Below are 21663 nucleotides of genomic sequence, written 5' to 3' on the forward strand. Positions count from 1 at the left end.
CTATATGCAGTAGTTTATGGCTAATGCCAGCATTGCTTCTGGGTGCAAAGCACGTGTAAGAAATGTCTGCACGCTTGATGTACTTAAAAGGGAATACAGGAACTTAAAAAGATCTCTTTCCTCCACTACTCATCGTCAGTAATTGGCCCCAACTTCCTCCTAAGTCTTTCCCGGGTAGTGAAAAATGAAATGTGTGTTGGAACCCAGCTTTTTGCCCCTTCAGCTGTTGGCACATCTGTTAGTCTGCTGAGGATGAGATGCAAGTTACCATATGGCTGAAATGTTAGCGACTGAAATTCTGATGACTGCTCCCATAAAGCCAAACTAATATTTCAGCAGCATGTCTCTTACCAGTTGATATGCGCAGAACCTCAGGTTTGATATTTTAGCTCTTCCTGTCTTTCTCAGGGCACAAAACAAAGAAAAATTAGCTCTCTTGTTTACCCAGAATCTATTTTCTGAGCGCACATGCCCATGCATCTCTGTGTGTCTGTGTCTAACAATGGATGACCCTTGGTGCCAGGCTGTCACTACTGCTGTGTGTGTCAATTGCTACAGGACTGTAGCTCTTCCCATCATTTTATCCGCAGCTATGGCTAACTCTGTGCTACAGACAACAGATCAAAGGAATAGCTTTTGCGAACAGTACAATGTTGAAAATGCCTTTTTATCCTTTCCTTTTGGTGCAAAACATTAAACTTTGTGACAGTGTACAGAGTAGTTTTTCAAGTGTGTACTGACAATGTATCTATTTGCATGCCTGCCTTTTGAGTGTGAAGAGTTAGTGAAAATTGTTTGTGCCAGGTCCAGATGCAGATCAGTTTTGGCTAAGGCAAGGAAGATGTATGACAAACAAAATCCTTTTCTCCTGCTGTGAACAAAACAGTTATTTGTAAGTATTTGCCAAAGAGTTTAGATGAACAATTTTAGGCGTCAGGCATCAAAATTACGTGCAAACTGCTTGCTCTGATATTTCTGCATTTGCCACTTGTGGTGTGTTATGGCTCACAATTACTTGGTTTTGCTCAGTGATTGAGTTATTGAACTACAGAAAACCAGAGCTATAGAAATCTATAGTATGAGATAGAAATGAATGGGGAGTGTGAACAGCTGAAGAGTTGAGCTTCCCAACTGTGCTTTACAGAGATGTTTTCTCTCTGTTTTATGAGTGAAGAACCTAAGTTTGGAGTCACTAGGTGAATTGCTGCAGTCACATAGTGAAGCAAAATAGGCAGAAATAGAAGTTGGAATGCCTGACTCCGCATGTAGAAAAGTTCAGGTTTGGAAGTCTGACAAACAAATAAAACTCGGTGCTAACTAGTTGCAGCAGGCAGCTTCTCTTGTCCACAAGCACGCTGCATTTGCTATGAAGCAATGCAAGGGAAGGAGCAGGAAAGTTGCTCTTCTTCCAAGGAACTCAAATTACCATGAGACGATTAAAATGTGTAAATGCTTGTTTACATATTTTTTGAAATTCCCTTTGTTTTCTTTTTGTTATTCTTTTCTTGTGTCTTATCTAATTTTTTGTTTGATTAAAGCACTCTGTTGCAGCGTAGTCATGGCAACAAGTTTACCTGAATGAGTCTCTTTTTCTAGGAATGTAAGGTTTAAAAGAAAAGAAAAACAAACCCAAACAAGACAAGCCTTCATGTGGTCCTGACCCAGCATTTATTCATAATGATGGAGGCGCAAGTGAGTAGTGAGTGAGGAGTGCATACAAAGTTGTTTCTGTTGCGCTTGTCTTCGTGAGTTCACTGGAGACTCTGGTTATGCCTGTGACCGCTTGTAGGTATGTCTTTGGGTATGTTTTCTTCAAATACAATGTACATGTAGAAGTAGACCATGTAAGAGTTCTGGTCACAGTGACGCTGAAGTTATGACTGCCGACCTGTACTGGCGTTGACCTAGATAGTCCATGAAACAATTGCAGAGAAAGCACAACAGCACAAATTTCAGTGAGAATTCCCTACAGAAACATAGGTCCATGTTGATGGAGCTCCTATGGGATGTCTTCTCAGAGTACCGGGCTTAATTTAGTAACATTTAGCTATGGCAGATGGACACTTGCTGCAGTCATATCTGAAACTGCAGTATAGACATAGGCCTGACTAGGGCCTATCTATACACCCAAGTTTCGCATTGCTGTAACAATAATTGTTCAGAAACATTCCTAGTGGAATTTGCACAGCTGTCTAGTGGGGTGCGGTTATATTAGTGGAGAGGTGATGTATGCTAATCCCATCATTATTAGGGCATTGACTACACTACATCAATTTCTAGAAAGGAGGAGAATTAGAAGAATACAAAACCTGTCTGCAGAGATGCCCAATGATTTAAAGACTTTAGAACATGTTAGCTCTAATTAATGTGTTTGAAAACTGTAAGCCAGCTCAGGTAGTGTGTACTTCAGCACCTCCTAAATTGGTCAAGGCAGGTTCTACCTAGTCTTTAATTTGATCTTTCTAGCATGAATTAAAAGCAGTCACACCTTGATTACACTAGACTCTTTGGACACATTACTTCCAAAGGATTAGCTAACAAGGTTCATCTGCCTAACCTAAAAAAAGTGTTCTGTTTGTACACACCTGTTTGTATACACTTGTGAATTAAGGGAGAGACCCATGGCTTATTTGTTTATGCCACTGTTTGACGTTGGGATGGCACACCTAATGTTATCTTCTTTTCAATGGTCACCAGTTTTTTATTGCTTTAACCCAGCAATAGATTCCAGGCATACCCAGATTCTTGGATAGTCAGTTTTTCAGCGTATCTTTGTTAGGAAATTAGGGAAGTGGAGTAGCAAAGTGTGATATACAAGTGTTGGGACACAGCCAAGCTTTAGGTTAATACGACGTGACCATCACTTCACCATCTTTTGATACAGTGAGTTTTTCTTAGCAGTGGAGCAAGGCAGAGTAGCACAAACAAAGGCTTTAGGAAAAAGAGAGAATCTGGTGGAGGTTTTCTGCTGCGTTACAACTCTGGTATCTCAAGTCTTTCACAACCTTTAGGAATTAGCAATAAATAACCTCTGAGGAGAGAGGACTAGACAAGGGAGAAAGATGCATTTTTAATTGCAATATGCACAAAGAAGTATAGTTTATGCAGAGAGAAGCGCAGGGAAGCTGTCCAACGACTGGAACTGCAAAGGCGGCAGCTCTTGCCTTGGAAGTAAAGGAGTCAGAGAGAATGGTTACCGTAACAGCAGCTTTGATACTTAAGGCCTTATTCCACTGGTGATTTCTGTAAGTGCTTTATTTACATCACGGAGGCATCACTTGACTGTAGCTAAACTTGTTGTTTTCCAAAACCTTTGCAGAGAAGGGCAATCTCTTGCTATATTATGGGGGACTAGAACACTGAAGTCAGTAAAAATTTGCCATTGGTTTTAATGGAAATAGGATTGTGCCCTTTTAATTTAAACATCTTGTTGTAGAGATCTCAAGGCTGATTCTGATCTAAGTTACCACAACGTACCTGAACTTCAACCAGTAAGGAAGAGAGATGAATCAGTCCTTCTATCATTTGATAGGTTTTCCAGTGCCATATCCTGTGACAGCACATCACAAAGGAAAATGGTCACTCGGTGCACAGCCAGCCTCCCAGTGCAGTCGCAGGGTGATTCTTGCTGTGCAGTATGTGTAGCAGCATATGAAGGTCGCTGAGCTATAGGCCAGGTGACTGTTTACAGCATAGCCTAATCACTACACCAGGTCAGAGAAGGAACAGAAAATGCGTTCCCTGCATGGGAAGTTATTCTTTATTTAGAAGAATGGAGCAGCTAGTTTGGAATGAGAGTCCTTGCCTCCCAGATAAAACTTCCTTCGCTTCTCCCCAACAGACATTTAATTCCTCTAGTTTTTGAGTACTGATCTACTTAGACTGGTCACATAGCTATACAGGGCACTTGTAGGGAAGGTGATTTGAAAGAGGTATTTTGTGAAAATAGTTTGATGAGAAGAGAGTTTCTTAAAACCACCATTGACTGTCCCAGGCTGTTCTCTTGGAAGCAGACAAAACGCCTGCATCGGATAGGGATGCGTGCAATTTACGGCTCTGGTTTGTTGTGTAAGCTCATACTACCAGGACACTACTTTCAAGCAAGACAGAAAAAACTATGAGTTCCATGGTGCTCCCTTTTCACTCCAGTAAATTGGTGTAAAAGGCAGTGGTCTGTATCAGTGGGATTAAAAAGGGTACAGCTCAGCAGTTCCTGAGAGCGCATTTTTTCAGAGGCAAAGCCCTTTCCAGTGTCCTCCTCCCCAGCCCTCCTCCCCTGAATACCCACCTGTGCCCTCCCTGCTGTTGGTCTTGCTGCTGGGCTGTCAAAATATCTCTCATAATGAAGCAGTCTGGCCTGAGGCTACTATTACCTCCAATACTGATCCCGCTGAGCATGACTCTGGCAGCATGGCTGGCTGTTTACATGCAGTGAGCATAAAGCTGGGCTACACCTGGCAAGGAATAAAAGACAAAAAGCAGTGAATCCTGGCTGTTAGACAGCCTTGATGTCCTCTGAGACTGTGAAAGAGACTGGGGAAGGCATGAATCTGGCGGGCTCGGGAGGTGGTATTGCGGCTCTTTGGTCTTCTTCCCTGTCTTTTGGTAGGCTCGGTGATTTGGCGGGGACAGAGTTGTTGCTTTCCGTCACCGGTGTGGTAGTGTCAGGGTAATTCTGTGGAAAGATAGGGAAGTGGGGAGAGGAGCTGTTAACTGCAGTCTTAAAAGGCTAAGCACCCCAACTTCTTCGGGGGAAACAGCGTGACCAACAGAGCTGCTAGGACGAGGTCAGCAAGACCTGTGCTGTAGATGCAGCTGTGCTGACAGAACGTTCTATCTGTTCGTTTAGCTTAGTTTAGGCAGAGGCATAAAGGTGCCAGAGACGGCATGTGTGGCATCTGTGCTGGAATCCTGCAAAGACAGAAGCTCTGGATTAGTTTCTAAACTCAGGCTGGTCATTTTACATGTACCTGGGTGTCTCTCTTCTCCCAGCCTCAACCTGTCTTTCCTGTAAAGGGGCAGGGCCTGCATCTGCAATGAGTTTTAAAAACGCTTAGCACAAAGGACCTTTGATCTCAGTTAGAAACTCAGAGGTTTACTGTCACACATGTAAATAACAAATTACATTTAGGAAGTTTCCCCTCCTTTTATGGGTAGAATAATGGAGGCATAGCCAGGATAAGTGATTTGTCCATGAAACTGGTGATAGAGTAAGGAGGCAAATCCTTCTCGCTTAACTTTCAGACCTGTGCTTGAAGCACCAACTCTTCTTGTAGAATGCTTTTCAGCACAGCTAGCTCTTTGCAATTGTTGACACATTTGACCTGAGAGAAATAAAGGATCCAGGTTTTGTTTCAATCCAACAAGATGTATTCCAGAGGTGGAGAACTAAATGTTGGAAAATGATCACTATTTAAAATGTTTACTGTGGTAGTGCCTCTGCGAGCAAATTGAGAATCATGCTTTCGCTTTGCTAGGTGCCGTGGAAAGACACAACAAAAAGACATGGTGATTCGTGCCCCCAGACTTGAAAACACCTTCCAATTCCTCAGTGTGGAATTTGCAAAGCGTACCTGTTTCTCTCTCTAACCACACGTGCGTGGATTTGCTTAGATCTCTCTGATCTGCTCTCCAGTGGTGAATCTGTTTACACTAATCCTGAAAGCTCTACTGTTAAGAGACTGGATCTGAACAACTTCAGACTCCTGCTGTTGCGCTCAGACATCCAGACAGAGCTCTTGTTCTTTATTAGAGCGGGGAGGGGTAGAGAGGACTTGTTAGTAACTTTCAGTGCTTGTAAGAGACTGAGAGGATCAGCCTGAATCTGTGCCTCTTGAATCCCCCCAAACTTCACTGAGTTCTGCCAGAACACCTTACTTGTGTGTGAGAAACCCTGCCCGGTCCAAGCCACGCACCTCGTATTTGAGCCACCATCATGCGGCCTTACTTGTTCCAGTGCTGGCCCTCTACACAGCTTGGCCAGCGCACCTATGTCATGACATGACAGCACACCAGGCATCGAGTGCCTGTTTTTTCCAGGAATGAAACACAGCCAAGTAGATGCTGCCCTTCTAGAATGAAGACTCAGCATATTCACTTCACTTATGACTAGGTCCAGATTTGAGCTCAGTTTCTTTAGAGGTAAAAAGCAACTGAGCTGACCTGCAGTGGGAAAACCCCACAACAAGTCACCTTTTCCTTTAAAATAAGAGGTAAATAAAAGTTCTCTGGGTTAGGAAAGGTTTCATTACAGCTGTTTAATAGGGGCAGACTGGATGGTAATGCAAGGTGCTGTTAGGAGATTTGAGTGTGCATCAAAACCAGGTATCTGTGAAGTCTAGAATGAAGTCCCACAGGATTTGTTCCTGGAGGATGAAGGCCATTCTTGTTCTGCTCTCCTGTGACCCCTCCTGGAGGAAGCATGGAGACTTGGCTTTGGAGAAGGCTGTGGCCAAGCTCTCTCTACACTTGGAGCTGAAGTTGCCGTGAGGAACGGAGGTGAAAGAAGAATAGTAACCCTTACGGCTGTAAAAAAGAAAGGCGGCTCTGAGAAAAAAATACCTGCTCCCCTGGAAAAAGTGAAAAGCAATCAGTCCCATGAAGCCAAGTTACAAAGAAGATGGAGTCAAAGGAAGCCTGAAGTAGTCCTCAAGCCTTTGCAGAGAGCTCAGTGCAGTTCTAGGCATGCCAGGCATGAAGGTTTCCTGGGAGCGTAAGGGCGAGCAGTTCTTCTCACTGTATGGCCTTCTCACCTGACCTCCATCCAGAATCCTCTTATACGCGTTCACAGAGAATGCCTGTGTCTCCCAGAGCCTCTTCCAAGCATTTTCCTTGGTTCATTAGGTGATAATAGAAAGTGATTTTTCCCCTGTCATCTTGAGCAATCAGAAGCATTAAGAATAAGAGCCTAAGCCTGAAAGCCTAAATGAGAGGGTTTGATGGGTATGTATATCTGCCTCCTTCATTAGAGCAAAAAGCAGGGATGGCTCCCAGAGCTTGCATTTCTTGAGAACAAACAGGCAAGAAACAAGGATCACGGTCCAGTAGTGTCAAGAGGAAACTGAGGTTTGGGGCTTAGATTCCATTCCCAGATTTGCTGAGCCCCATAGACGCAGTTTCCTTTGCCTTTACTGGTACGAAGCAATAGCTTGTCGCACAAGTGGTCCATCAGTGGACTTTTTGTAGAGGGGGGTACCTACCAGCTGAGGGGGAAGGGAGGTGGAAAATAACACCTGTAAGATCTCGGGCAAATCACTTGGTCCACAAAGGTGAACTCGTCACCTCTCTTAGCCTGTCTTCACTCCTAGTGGGACTGAGTAGCTGCATAACCCCAGCGTGACTGCAGCGCTCATGTTCTCGATCTCAGCCTCTTTACACTTCAGTTTCTTCACCACTAAAATGAAGCTAAAAGCTTCCTCAAGAAGGTGCTAGGAGGTGGTGTTCTTTCTCCTTGTCTGTGAATGCTCTGAGATCATCTGAGAGATGGTGCTGAAGTGGCAGGGGCTGTTATTGCTCAGAAACTACCCTGCTAACTCTGTCGATGGCTGGTTATCACAACAGCAAATCCGTTTCTCACTGTCTGGAAGGCAAGTCCAACTTGCCGCCACCTCCCCCTCTAAGAAAGCAAGTAATCAGAGGCACACCTTGGCACAAAGCTAAGACCTTTTTGTTGTTGTTCTGGGGATCTAAGAATTCATACAGATCTCTTGCTGTCCTGCCACCTTGTAAGACTTGTGGGGCATATTTCTTGTACTGTGTTTAAGGGGATAATTCATTTTTATTTCCCTTCTAGGTAGGATTCTTCCTGCACAGTCGATCCTACTTAGCATCCAAAGGTAGGGAACTCCATCTTGTTGATGTGACAAATCTCTGTAACCACCCCGCAACTTAATTTTGGGCCGTGTTGTCCTCTCGAGGCGGTTTCACGTGGACCTCGTGCCATGCCTGCCATAGCTCGTAATGGAAAACAAATTTATACCGTGTCTCTCAAGTCTCTCTACATCACCAGACGGGAAAAGAGAAGGCTCTAGCCTGCCTTCTCAAGGTGTAGCTGGTCACAACAAGAGTCTGCCAAGGAGAGCAAGCGGCGGCTATTCCCGCATGGCAGTGCCCACGGGAATCCAGAGGGACCTGCACCCACCCGGCGGGGTGCCCCCGGGGCTGGCAGGGAGCCCCGGGGCTGGCGGCTCCTGGCGCGGCCGCGGCGCTGGCCCCGCCGTCCGTCGCTCAACCCCCTGTGCCCGCCGCCGCCGGCGCGGCGCTTGCAAGCGCCTCTGCTGCCGTTTAAATGGGCCAAGTTGGAGAAGCGGCGGCGGCGGAGGGAAATCTTGTTTGGTCAGAGTCTCTGAACTATACTGTGACTTGCGAGCACAGATCAATATATGTCTGGCCCGGCTCGGGGAGGGAGGGGGGGGGAGGCCGGCCCAGTAGCCCAACACAGCGAGGGATTTAGGGTCTGGGGGCAGTGGTGTAGGGAGCGCAAGCCCTGCGGTGGCAGCAGCTCGCGGGGGTATAAATGTGTATGTCTGTGTGTCTCTGCGCGCGTGTGTGTATATATATATATATACACACACATAGCTATATGTAATGTAATACCCTGTTTTTTAAAATTTTGTGCAGGAGTGGAAATTAAATACCAACTCGCAGTGATCATAAAGCCTCCGGTGGGAGCGGGGCGAGTCTGCACTTTGCAGGTGAAGGTGGGCGGCCCCCGGGAAACTTCTCCGCCCGGGTGGCTGGGAGCCCCGCGGGCAGAGCAGGCAGAGCCGGCACCGGCCGGGGGCTTCGTCCTCCCTGCGCCCGGCGGGCGCCGGCGGCGGAGGGGAGGGGATGGCGGAGTGGCGGCGGGGGCGCAGCGTTTAATTTTAATTATTGCATATAAATAAATAAACCAGGTGTCAGGTTAAAGGAAGGAAGGGGGGGGAGGGTGAAAGGGGGCTGGGTGGGCGGCGGGGAACCCTCCAGCCTGGTGAGAAGGTGGGTCGATCTAGGGGAATCAATAAGCTTTGCTTTTTTTTTTTTTTTTTTTTTAAAACCAAAATAATGTCTACGGCAGCAGAGACCTCTCCGAGATGTCAGGTATTAGTCCGGAGGGGCAGATCTGCGAGCCACACAGCAGCTCCCGGGTCTACGGTACATTAGCCTCTCCGTGGGAGAGGGATCCCAGACAGCTCTGCTGGGGAGCCAGCCCAGGAGATTTGTTAGCGGGCTGCTCCGGGGGATACCAGCCACCTCCGGCACCCGAGCGCCAAAGGTGCTTGTGTTGCTGCTGCTGCTGCTGCTGGCGCATTTCATCCAAACTCCAGCCAGAGCGGGGGCAAGTTGAACCGGAGACGTTAGAGCCACTGTGCTTTGGAGAGACGAGGGCGCACGGGGAGCGCAGCAGCACCATGCCTGCTATCAAGAAGGAGCGACTTGACAGGGAAGAGATGGCCCTGGCAGCTTTTAACCAGCCCATGGAAACCTTACCTGACTATCTCGCCCCTCTGGCCGCCGCTGCCATTCCGGTGGTAACCCCGCACCCGCCGGCTTACGACCAGATCTTTGCCCACCGCGCGTACCTGGGCTTCCACGAGACCCACCACCCCCACCCCCCCCACCCCCCCCACCCCCACCACCTCCCCGAGGACCTGATGCTGGAGAGGTTTTCCTCCATCCCGGATTTCCAGCCCTTCTTTGACAACGGAGAGCCTTGCATCGAGGTGGAGTGCGGGGAGAACAAGGCGCTGCTCTACATCAATAAGTTGTGCCAGGGGAGCAAAGGACCCTCTATCCGGTACCGGGGAGAGTGGCTCACCCCCAACGAGTTCCAGTTTGTCAGCGGCAGGGAGACGGCCAAGGACTGGAAGCGCAGCATCAGGCACAAAGGTAAAGGCGCTGCTCGCCACTCGGCTTGTGCCGGGGTCCCCACGCTGCTCTGCTCTGCCTTAGCATCCTCCCTCTCGCCCCCCATGCTTTGGGAGCAGGATCCCGGGGCGGGGGGGGGGGGGGAAGATTACCGCCTATTAGCGTTCGCACGGGGGAGAGCTCAGGACCTGATCTCCTGTGGCCGTGCCCCCCCCCCCCCCACCACGCACCCCCGGTCCCTCTCTACCGGCTCCCCTCACCGAGCGCCCCGGTACGGGGCTCTCCGGAGAGCGGCGAAGTTTTCCGAGCGATTTAGGAACAGTTGCTTGGGGGGGGGGGGGGGGGGAGAGAATAAGGGGTGGGAGGTGAAGCGGCGGCGGGGGGGGGGGGGCTCCTCTTTTCTGGAGAGAAGTTTCATTTTGCGCGGGCAGAGCTTTGAACAGCGGGCAAATTGCGGGGTGCGGGCTTAGCGCCCACGCCACTCCGCGCCCCAGCGGCTCTTCTTTCTCCGCGGCGGCGGCGGGGCGCGGAGCCGCCCGTGCCTGCCGGCGGCGGCGGCGACGGCGGCGGCGGCGGGCAGAGCCTCGGCGCCGCGGGGAGCGGCAGTGCGCAGCCCCGTCGCGCCGGGTGAGGACAGGCACCGGCGGGGTGGCGGGCGGGGCGGACGGGGAGGAGGAGGAGGAGGAGGAGGAGGAGGAAGGGAGGAGGGGGGGGGTGTTCCCCTCGCAGCTGGGTGGCGCGGGACCTCCGCGGCGCTGGCGGCTGCTGACGGGAGCCTGCCCTGCCTCCCTCCCCTCCCCTCCCGCCTGCGGTGCAGCCCGAGCCAGCGCCGCAGTCCCGGCACCGGGGCTGGCGCGGCGGAGCTGCTGGTGCAGGCGGCAGGTGGAGAGCGGGGCCCCCCGGCTTGGCCCTGCGGGCCGGAGGAGCGGAGGCCGGGGGAGGGGGGAGAACGGGGGGGGGGGGGGGGGGTTCCCGCGGGAGACCAGAGCCGATGCGCCACGTAATTAGGCGAGAGCTGGAGGTGTCAGCCCAGGGGTCTGAGGAGCTATTAGGAGGTGACTGACACCTCGCCTTGTTTATTGATCGCCAGAGAAAAGGGGACTAACTTCGGGGGCCGCGCTAATTGTCGTTACTCCACTCATCTCTTCTGTTTCTTTTATTACCGGGCTCCCGGCTGCCTTCGGGAAATCTCAATTCCTCTGGGGTGAGTCAGGAGGACCGAGGTGAAATGGACGGAGGAGCAGGGGGGGGAAGGCGCCGAGCGGGCTGCCCCGCTCGCACGGGCCGTCCCCCGGCGTGGGGCTGGCGGCGCCGGGTGGCGTGGGCAGCGCGGAGCCCGGCGTGGGCAGCGCGGAGCCCCGCGCGGGTAGGCGCAGGTTGCGCGGGCTGGATGCTGCGCCCGGGCTCCGGCTGCGCCTCCTGGCCTCCGCTCTCTCTAGGCTGCCGGAGCGTTGGTACCGAGGTTAGGCAGGGGCTAAGGAGGGTTGCGCCGGCGCTCCTTTCCACGGTTATCTGCAGGGGAGAAAGTTCGATGAAGGGGCAGGCGGGGGTGAGGGGGGGTGGGTGCTGGTAGGCAGGCAGGCAGGCAAGGGGAGGGGTGTTTGTATGGAAGGAGACGCGTGCTTCTCTTCCCCCCCCCCCAATACTTTCCTTTTATAAAGGTGCTGATCCTTTTTCTTCTTCTTCTTTTTCTTCTCCTCTGCATCCAGGGAAAAGTTTGAAGACTCTTATGTCCAAAGGAATCTTACAGGTACATCCTCCAATCTGTGATTGCCCTGGGTGTCGAATTTCGTCTCCAGTGGTAAGATTATTGTTAAACTATGTGCTTTAGTTAAGACATCTCCCCTCTCCTCCGCCTCCTTCCCTTAAAAAAAAAAAAATCCCTTTGCTTCCGTGATCATGAAACTGTGATCTCTGAGGGCTAGGAACTGTCAGTCATTGAGTCTTTGCCAGAGCACTGCTTGCACTGCGAGTGTACCTGCAGTCTAGTTAAAGGCTAGCAGAAGAGGAGTTTGCAAACAGAGCAGATGGGAAGAGCAGTGTTTGACCGAAAGGATGCAACACACAGCGTGATTGTATGGTTTTCAGGGGGAGCTGTCTATACGCAAACCATTCGGCAGCCTCTTCCCTATTCTCATCCCTTCATTTTTGTGTATTGTGCAGAGGTGCAAAAGGGCTAAATAAAGCAAAGGGGAATTATAATCGCACCCACGTGTTAGAGTCAGAACGGCCACAGTTTACAAACCATTGGTGTTTTTTTGTTAGATAAACTGAAGGAGGAACAAGCTCATCTTAAATGCTTACAACTTCTACAACATTCACATCATAGGTCACAGTTACGGCTTTTATAGGTCTTTCCTTCCCAACTTTGAAGTTCCTTGTGCTTTCTGCTGTCTGCCTTTATCCCAAGACTTTCAAAATCTCTATACAACATCAACATTTTCATGAAAAAGATGTTGGTGCTATAAATAAATCTGAATCTGAAATAAATACTGAAATCATAGTAAACTAAGGCATGAAAAACAGTGCATCATGTGTAAAAAGAACCATAAAATACAATAACATCTAAACGGGACGGCAAAGCTGTCGGTTTGTGGAACTAAAGCAGGTCTTGGTCTCAGAAAAACACCATGACTTAAAACATTGTCAGTAGCACTGCGGAAACAGATGCAGCTGGAAATTTATGTACTTTAATCCACTGAAATCAACCATTTTTTCTTTTATTGTTTCTTTGAGATCAAATGGACAATCTCTTTTCACGTGCAGTATCTTTATGATTCTGCACGACAGGCAGAATGGTGAATTTAAATTATTTCTGCTTAGTATGTATGTGCATGCGTGCTTATGTATACAAATATACACATTCACACGGGAAGGGGCTTAGAGCAATAATCAACAGTTACATAAATGAATGTGAAGATACCATCTCTGCGATGCGAGTCTCTTGCGTCTGTTTTGTGTAGCAGCGGTCCATAGCAAAGCAATAACTGCCCATCGAGCTTAGAAGTTAATAGTTACATTGCAGCATTGCCGTGGTATTTTAAACCCAGCAAACCAGATAGACTGAAACCTGGCTTTTGTGACAGACTCTTGTAGTTCCTCTGAGTTTACGGGGCAAACTCAGTAACGCAGTGTAATAAGCTTTCTCCAGTTTTGATTTTTGCACATGCTTTAGCTACCAATCGTGTGGATCAGAGGCCAACAAGCAGGGATCTGCAGACCAAAGGGGGATATGCCACGGTTGCTGGTGGTGTTGAGAAGCGTTTGGCCAGATGACTCTGTCTACTGGTCACTTTCTAGGTACCAAGTTGCATTAGGTGGTAGCCAAAATGACACATTGTGCTTTCCTAGCAGCAACGTTTTTAAATACTTGCAGGGGCATACTATGCATTTACAGATGGGAAGGCAGCTTTGCGTGAAACAAGTGTCTTTTAAAATAGGACTGAATTTGAGAAGTTCAGACAGAGGAGAAGAGAGGTTGATACAGTTTTGGGAAAGGAGAAATAAATCCATCTGGACTTGCCTCCTACCGCTTCCCCAGCTGTATAAATTCGTTAGTGGGGGTTTTGATGTCAGAATTTGCACAGCAAGGACAAACCCCAATGAGAGCTTTTATCAGAACTCTGTTTCTCGGTGCTTGCTGCATTTTCTGTGCTGTAATTACAACATAGACCTGACCAAACAACAACTCCACATTTTGCACCTGAAATCTTTCGGTAGCGCCTTGTCGTAGCTACATGCACTGCACATTCAAAAAACAGCTACACAAGAAGGAGGATTAAAAATCGGGCACAGTTTATCTTTCCCCATTTAGTGGTCACCGGTTTAAGCACCACTGAGATCAGAGGGCTGTTTCTCCTCCAATGTAGACTGCTTTATATTTTATAGTGTAGGTAAGCAGAGGCTTGCAATGCCTGGGTCCTTGTGCTACTGCGTTATCACATGGGGGGGTACGGAGATGGGGAGCTGATCCTGTCAGCAGCTGGTTCTACTGATCCGAAATCAGTCCTTGGACAGCGAGCACAGGCCAGAAAAACTCAAGCATTGCCTTTGTAACGGGGCAAGCCAGCTGCTTGCAGGCATCTCCATCTTCCCCCATCTGCTAACTGCAGGCCGAGAAGGAAGCGCTCCAAGGACCCGGCCCGGCTCTTCCTTCGGGAAAGGTTACATCCAATTTATCGAGCCCTGCCAGCCTCGTCCAGTCAGCCTGGTAATGTCAGGGGCTTTAATCAACAGCAGCGACTGTTCTGAGGCCCAGTCTGGGTCTCTTCGGGGGCTGGGGAGAGGAGGGGTTGATCTGGAAAGGAAATTGCATCGTGCCACAGAGCCGGGTTGGAAAACACGTCTGAGGAACCAGAGCCTCGCCTCGCACGAACCCCCCCCCCCGCAACCCCCTCCCCGTGCCTGACTCGTTACCAGCTGCTCCGGCTCCCCGCAATAAAACCGAACCCGGCGGGCGGGACGCCCCCAATCCCCAGCCCCCCTGTCCCCCCCCGTCCCACCTCGGCGAGCACCGAAGCAGCCGGGCAGCGGCCCCCGGGCCCCCCTCCACCCCGGGGCTGGCGCCTCGCCTCCCCCGCCCCGGCCGCGGTGCCGGCGGTGCCGGAGGCGCCCCCGCGGCGGTCGGGGAAAGCGGCGCCCGGCTCCCGCCGAGCCCGGCTCCGCCGCCCCCCGCCGCCCCGTCGCAGCTCGTTTGCTGCAGCTGCAGACAGCGGCCGGCGCCGGGGCCAGCTCCGCCAACCGACCGCCGGTTTCCTGCGAGGCGGAGGCGGAGGAGGAGGAGGAGGAGGAGGAGGGAGGGAAGGGGGGGGGAAGCAGCCGCGTCGCGCCGGCCGCCCTGGCGCCTCCTCCCCCGGGCAGCGGCCGCGGCCGCCCCCGCGCCGGCATCCATCAATCAGCGGCGGGGCCGCCGGGGAGCGGAGCGGGGAGCCGCTGCCGGCCGGGGGGGGAAGGCAGGGGGGATGCGGGAGGGCCCCCTCTGGGGTGCAGGGTCGCGCCGAGCTGGGGAGGGGGGGGGTGGATGAAGGGAGGACCCCCGGGAATGGCGGGGGGGGGGTGCAGGAGGCTCCCTCTGGGGCCGGGGAGGGCATTTTCTGTGCCGCTTTGGGGGGCTGGAAGGGCAGAGTCGTCCTTCCCAGGGCGGGGGGGCAGTTAGTATGGGGCAGGTTTTGGCGGGGAAGGGGTGCCTGCATGGTGGGGTGCTGGCTGCTGGGCTCCCCAGCTCTGCGGAGGTGGGGAGTGGGGCACTGGGTGCTCACCCTACCCCGTGCCCTTCTGGAGAGTGACACTGCCTCCGATTTTCCTGTCCCATTGTCTTTGTACGCTAGCCTTTGCACCCGAGGTTTTTCACAGCTGGAGGGGAGAAATGCCACAGGTCTCGGTCCCTTCCATTTTTTGGAGGCACAGGATGCCAAGCGGTCACCAAGTGAGTTGTCAGATGTGAACAGGGGTCTTCTCCCATGTTCGTACTTGTCAGTTCTGGGCAGACACAGTTCATCTCGTTTGGAGCCCCGGATGGATTCCGGTCTAGTCTGGTGAAACCCATTCACTACAGGGTTCCCTCTGTCCCTGTCAAACTTCCCTCTGTGCTCCAAATACCACTCACGCGCTCTCTCCATCTCCACTTTCAAACCCGCAGCCGGGGCTGGTCTTGAAAGTGTGCTCACCGGCAGTGGTCTTTTTAGCCAGCGGGAGGGGGAAACCTCATGGTCTTGAGAACAGCACTAAAATCTTTATTGCTAAACCGAAGTATCTTTGATTTGCAAAGTCCAGCATCACATATCCAGTATAATGAAGGAAGGGCATTTCTTAGGATAGGTACGCTTTGATTGTTTGCCTTATCAGACAGAGCGTGACCCATACTGTGTTTTTCATACTAGTCGTGCTGCCTCTGAAAGTGCATTAGGACCGGACATTGGCTGCTCCCCATCTTTTCTTGGACCAGGTGTCTGTTTGAAAGGTAGCCCATGTTGGAGTATGGCGTTTGGGTCACAGGTAAAGAAGGAAAGGCGAGCTTTCAAAAAGCTATCATGATATGGCCGTATTCAAACAAAACAACAAAAAAAAGCACGTTAGAATTCTTTGGGTTTTACCCCATCTCCTTCGTCGCACGTCAAGACACGTGGTGATTGTGCATAACTTGGTCAATGACAGTAGTAATTCATTTGCTTACCGGGGCTGTGTTTTGCTCCTGATTTGATTTATATGTGATTCTTTTTATTTGCTTCTTTTTGCTTTTCATCGTCATCGCTGTTGTTTTCTTTTGATGCCCCTGAGGTTAAGGCATTAGTCCAAGACCTTGTCAAGGACGGAAAAAGTAACTATCTGCTTACTTAGAAAACAGAATGCCAGTAATCAGCGGAGTCTCTGTTATTTAGCCCTAAGATTTCTGAGCATTCTCCTGTCTCCCTGTTTCAGAGGTGCAGGGGTGGAAAGCAGCTCTGCATCTCCCCCAAATTGTGGCTTTGTGTGGGTTCTGGCTGCAGCTGCATTCATTGCCCTTCCCCAGTGATGCCCTCCTGGCCACCGGGCTGCTCTGAAGTTTGCCTGGAAAGCCAGGAATCAGAGCTGCACGTGGTGGGGGAAAGGGAGATCCCTGGGCTACTGAGTAGATCCCTGTGTTGTGGGATCCAAATTCAGAGGCTGGCCCAAAACGGGGAGTCTCCCACATGGGACATGAGTCTTCTAAGAGCACTTTCCTATGAGAAGAGGACTTTGCCTGCTGGAAAATTGAGTTGGCTGCCTGTAGAGGCAGGATTAAGTCTGAAATTTTACTTCTAACTGAATAGATTAGATTTAGGTTCCTTTCTGAGCTGCTGTGGACTTAAGGATTGGAGCTGGAGAATCTTGGGGTTTATGTGAAGGGGACTGTTTTCATAACTTTGCCTTCGTGTCTCTGGGGACTGCCTTATGAATGTGGAAAAAGCCCCTCTGTAAAGCAGACTTATAAACCTTTTTATCCCCCCAAGGTCTTTGGCACAGTCTGTTGATTTTTATTTGTGGTTTCATGCTGATTTGGATTGTTGCTTTTAATCCAGCACATTTTAGTTTAGGTTAGCATTTGTTGGAGTTTTCTGAGTTGGTTGGGGTTTTTTTGTTTCTTTGTGGGTTTTTTGCTCGGTTTTATTTTTTAGCGGACTTCACTCAGGTGATTTTTAGAGTGTGTGTGTTGCACTGCAAACTTGTGAGTTAAAGTTCAATGCTTAACAAAAGTTTATTCAAAATCTGTCAGACGCCACCTTTATAGAGAAACTGAAGATAAGGTACGTTGTGCTCTTAAATGGGGCAAGAGACTTGGGCATCCCATCCAGTACTGGGGAGAGGTGCAGAGTTGGAGTCCACAGCGTCAGCTTGCAAGGGTTTCTAATCTGAGGGCAGTGGGAACATGTCTGTCTCCTTCTCTCAGCAGAAGGGTCCCTAAAATCAATGGCTGTTGGATCATACAGCACTTCAGAGGGGAAAACTGCCAGCTTGAAATGGGAATCAGTGTGGGTGTGAGAGGTGCTCCTGAATGTATTCTGCACTGGAAGTTATTCCTAATGGTCCTCAAACTCAGCTCATGAACGGGGCACACTGCAATGGCCTGGTGATGTCCACTGTCAGAGATTTGGAAGATGGGTGTTACACCAATAAAATTACTATTATTTTACGCAGAGGCAGAACAAATCCAGATCAATGGCACTAAGAGTGCCAGCACAATACTGAAGGATTTAATTTTGTGGATTATTACATACCCTCTGGAAAGGAAAATATTAATTGGATTGCAGACTTGTGAGTGAACAGCAGAGATGAATAAGCAGCTACGGCTTAGGAAAATAATTTTATCTTACAGTGGGTTTTAAGGAGTTCCAAATGGGGGAGGTTTGCTGTAGTGCGAGAGCTGTAGTGAAGATCTCTGCTGTTCCAGTGAGCAATGATGAGAAACTGAATGCGAAAGGTCTTGCATGATGGAAGGACAGAGGGAGATCCATCTGCGAGTTCAGTTTAGTGTTTGTGAATAACGGGCCAAGCTAACCCTCCCTGAAAGAGGGTGAAAGAATATTTACGCCGAGGTTGGCACGTATGAGGGGTTCTGCTTGGAGTGAGCGTATTTCCTCCTGCTGGGACTCCATAAAGGCTGCAGAGGGGCTTTCCTTGTCCCGCAGACTTCTGCGTGGTGTCGATTCCCTGGAAGAGCCAAGACAGTGTCGTTTCTGGTACTGTGGCGTTGTGTCCTCTGGTGGGCTCAGTTGTGGGAAGAGGCAGTTTCCGAGCCCTCAGCCCCTGTGGGAGTAAGTTTTACATGCTAAGTCAGCAGATGCAGGATGGGCTTTGCAGCTAGCACTGCTTGCCCGGTGAATTGTACTGTACTCCATCAGGTCTAGAAAATCTACTGGTCTGAGGAAAAGAAAGTTAAGCATGGGAAGAAAGATAGATAAATAAATATATAGAAGCAGGGAAAGCAACATCATCTTGTTAGCGGTGTGTCAAGGGCAGTGTAAAGGTGACATAAGATAAGTAATTTTGCTGTCAAAATTATTTAGAGATGTCATTAAACTGCTTAAGGCTGTCTCTACTGCTTCAGGGCACGGACACCTGGTTTTAATTTGCAGTGGTCTATGTCCAAACTTGCTGGCCTTATTCAAAGGGATCAGTGCTAATTTGGAGCCTGGTGGCAAATGCCTTTAGTGAACATGGGATCTAAATGGCAGAGGTGACTAAAGGATCAGAATTAACTCTCTCATAAACTTTGTCATTTTTCTTTTCCTGAGGTTTAAAACTATCAGCTAGTTCAAGTTTGCAGAGATGATGCACTCTTCAGATCGCTTGTTCTGGTTTAGTTATGGGACAGGGAGAACAGAGAAGCAGTTTCCTGCTGGCTCTAGACTTTGGAAAAGAGATCCGCTCTGTTTTTAATGAAGAAACGCTCAGTCACAATTTTATGCTTGCAAAATCACTTTGTTTTGTCTATATTTTTTTTCCTTTTTCTATCTTTGTTTGTTTGTTTGTTTGTTTTTGTGGTCTTTTGTTTGGGTTTCTTGCTTCTTTTTGTTTTTTTTTTTCCTTCTGCGTTGTCTTACTCTGTTTCTCTTATGCACAATTTCCTTTATCTAGAAAACGTCTTGCTACACAACAGATTCCTGTTTGACATCTATGTCCTCTTCTCGCCCTTCTTCCTTCTTATATTGAAATGCATCATCTTCTCTTGCTCAACAGCTGAAGAATCACCATTCTCACCATTTCAGGGCTTTTTTCTGTTTAGAGGTGCCCACGTTCCTCACTTCTGGTAGATGTCAGTGAAAAACTCATTATAGGGCTCTGTGTCCCCAGGTTGTGTTTTCCAATTGAGGGCAATGAAAGACATCTCCTGAAGAGTTATTTACTGTTGCAGGGATCATGTGCAGTTTCGTAAATAAAACGAGAACATCTTTAGCACCTCTGCTTTACTCTCATACTGCTGTTGTGTGAAGGTAAATCTCCTGTATGTACCACCTCCACTGTTGGAGCTATGCATTTCCTTTTTTTTTATTTTTGGCTCTGTTATTTTAACAAAACCAGGGAGAACAGAGAGGAAATTACACATTCCCCTGGGTCATAAATATAATCTGATATAGGATTTTCTTGTGACATGTCTGAGGACAAGGAGGGATGGATGGAGGGAATTCCCAAGCACGGAAAGAAAGGTTCTCGCTCATTTATTTTACCTCTAGTCAATGTGGGACTTTTAGCTTTTACTGATTTCACTTTATTTTGCACATGCATATAAAGCCACAGAATCTGGGAATACCGTCAAGCCCAAATTTGCCCTGTTCTTTGATTACCTGTACAAAAAAAATCCTGCACATCAAATCCCTCATTTTAAGACGTCAAGATAGCTTCAGTCGGTATGCAAAATAGGCTTTTTTAATCTTTCATATCTTCAGCTAGAAGGAAACTTGCACCAGCGTTCGCCAACAAGCCAGGTCGTTGGAGGGAGTCTCACCTTGGTGGAATGCGTACAGACGTCAGCGAAGGCGGTCGTCCCCACGGCTGCCGTACTGTGATGTTAGATTATGGGCTCATACAAACAGCCTTGCTTTTTTCAGTGGGGCGCTTGCCAGAGGAAGGTGTTCTTCATCTGCATGTGTGCTGCTGCAGCAGCTTTTGCTGGTAGAGATGTCCCGTGTATTTGGCTAAAGTTGCTGTGTTTAGCGGCACGCATCCAGAGCTCAGCTCTTTGGAAGTGATGTAGGGGCAGTGCCGTGGAGCAAGAGGCCTTGTTGTGCCTCAGTGCAAATTGAAGGCAGTTGCCTGTGAGTGAGTTCTGCACTGATGCTCACTCATATTAAAAAACCCTGTGCCTTGATGTGGCCTTTTGTTTTATCGCATTGTAAAATGGAAAAAAAAAAAGACTTCGTAGTAAGGTTTAATCAACATTCTGAAAGTAACAGCATCTTCTGTCTTAAGATGTAAGATGATGGGCAGTACTCATTATTTCTTGCATTGTGCTAATCAATTAGGAAGGTAGAACTTTTTTGAATGGTTTCCAGAGAATTAAGAAGCAGGAAAACTTGAGACCTTTTGGTAATAGAAGCCTTTTGGTCTAGAAGATATATCTTCTGAATAATGAAGACACTGCAACAAAGTAGTGTGTTTGCTTGTAGTTGATTTCCAGTTTAGTGCTGGGAGGTATGATTGTTTCAGATAATTTAAAAAGCAGCTCTGGGATTTTAAACAGCTTCGGTTAACTTTGGCCTCTTAATCACCGCAGCTTCTTAGTATAAAACTTTTTCCTTTTGAGAGTAAGCAGACCACTTTACCAGACTTAGTTTGCTGTCTATGAGTGTCTTACCCCTAGGAGCTTGTATTTATCACCAAGTCTCTGGGGCCTTGCTAATTCAGAGTTATGAGTAGATTCCACTCCAATGGTAGCTGCTGTTCTGCCTATCTCTACCCATCAAATTGCAAAAACTCCCTTGTAACCCCATCCTTTCTTTTTATCTGGAGATGAATGTGATAGCTGGTACTCAGCTCTGTTGAAGCTGCTTTTGCTGTGTTGCTAGGGTAACCGGAGATAGCCCCTGAAGACGGGAAAGGGCAAGCATTCCTTTCTGCTACAGTCTGGAGCATCAGTGATTGAATGAGATTAGATAGAATTAGATAATCCTGAAATTCACAGTGATTTGATGCCAGACCTTTATGAAATAAGTAAAAGTACCAGCCCTTATAGTAAAAATGAATTCTTTTAGATCAATAACTTTTCCCACCATTCGTCACAGCTGTGATTCTTGAGATCTCTTTTTCTGTGACATGGGGTGAACCACACAAACATACCTTTTTTTTTTTTTTTTCCCCAGAGGGGACTATGATATCAATTCCTCTTTTATTTCCCCCTTGTGATTCACCCACTTAACCGTAAAGTACACTTACAAAGGAAGGCACTACAAGATTCTTCAGTGATGGTTCAGTGAACTAGAGTTTACAATAGTAGTGTTACTTAAAAATTGTGCGCCATCAGTCTTAAGTATTACAGTGTTTTAGGGTCAGTTGAAAAAAAAAAAAAAAGACAGAAAATAAGTTGTATATTGTGAACGGCTGGGTAGTTTTTTGCTCCTTATGTGTTCAATGCCTAAAACTGTTGGGACCTCATCCATGCCTGGCATGTTCCTGCTTAGCTGCAATAGGATTGATAATATCATCTTCTGATCTAAAGTAAATGCAGGTTGAAATAAGCATGGCAGTGTGAATGCAGGATTGGACTTTGATCACAATCAGTCTAGATTTACATGAGTTTAACTCTGTTCTTTTTCATCTTTAGACTGGCATGGCTTGCATCAAAATTTAGTGTGCATCAGAGGA

At 48.6% G+C, this 21663-nt stretch overlaps 1 protein-coding gene and 1 long non-coding RNA gene across 12 annotated transcripts in view; both read left to right on the plus strand.

Annotated features, from left to right (window-relative positions):
• Nucleotides 1–8120, plus strand: part of LOC138685205 (uncharacterized) — a 60492-nt gene extending 52372 nt beyond the window's left edge. The window contains exon 7 of the long non-coding RNA XR_011324486.1: nt 7793–8120. This is a non-coding gene — a long non-coding RNA (uncharacterized lncRNA). The remainder of the gene's footprint in view (nt 1–7792) is intronic.
• Nucleotides 8121–8622: 502 nt separating this feature from the next.
• SAMD11 (sterile alpha motif domain containing 11) overlaps nt 8623–21663 on the plus strand; it is a 124793-nt gene continuing 111752 nt past the window's right edge. For 2 of the 11 annotated variants that reach the window (XM_069782598.1, XM_069782600.1), the window contains exons 1-3: nt 8623–8693; nt 9056–9867; nt 11556–11647. In XM_069782598.1, the coding sequence (XP_069638699.1) occupies nt 9072–9867; nt 11556–11647 (888 nt within the window). In that variant the 5' untranslated portion in view covers nt 8623–8693; nt 9056–9071. Of the gene's footprint in view, nt 8694–9055; nt 9868–10631; nt 10729–10804; nt 11051–11154; nt 11309–11555; nt 11648–15238; nt 15272–21663 lie in introns of those variants that run through there. The other 9 variants (XM_069782599.1, XM_069782603.1, XM_069782609.1 and 6 more) reach the window with 9 other exon arrangements.

Source organism: Haliaeetus albicilla, chromosome 4 (assembly GCF_947461875.1).
Source record: "Haliaeetus albicilla chromosome 4, bHalAlb1.1, whole genome shotgun sequence".
NCBI classification, from domain to species: Eukaryota; Metazoa; Chordata; class Aves; order Accipitriformes; family Accipitridae; genus Haliaeetus; species Haliaeetus albicilla.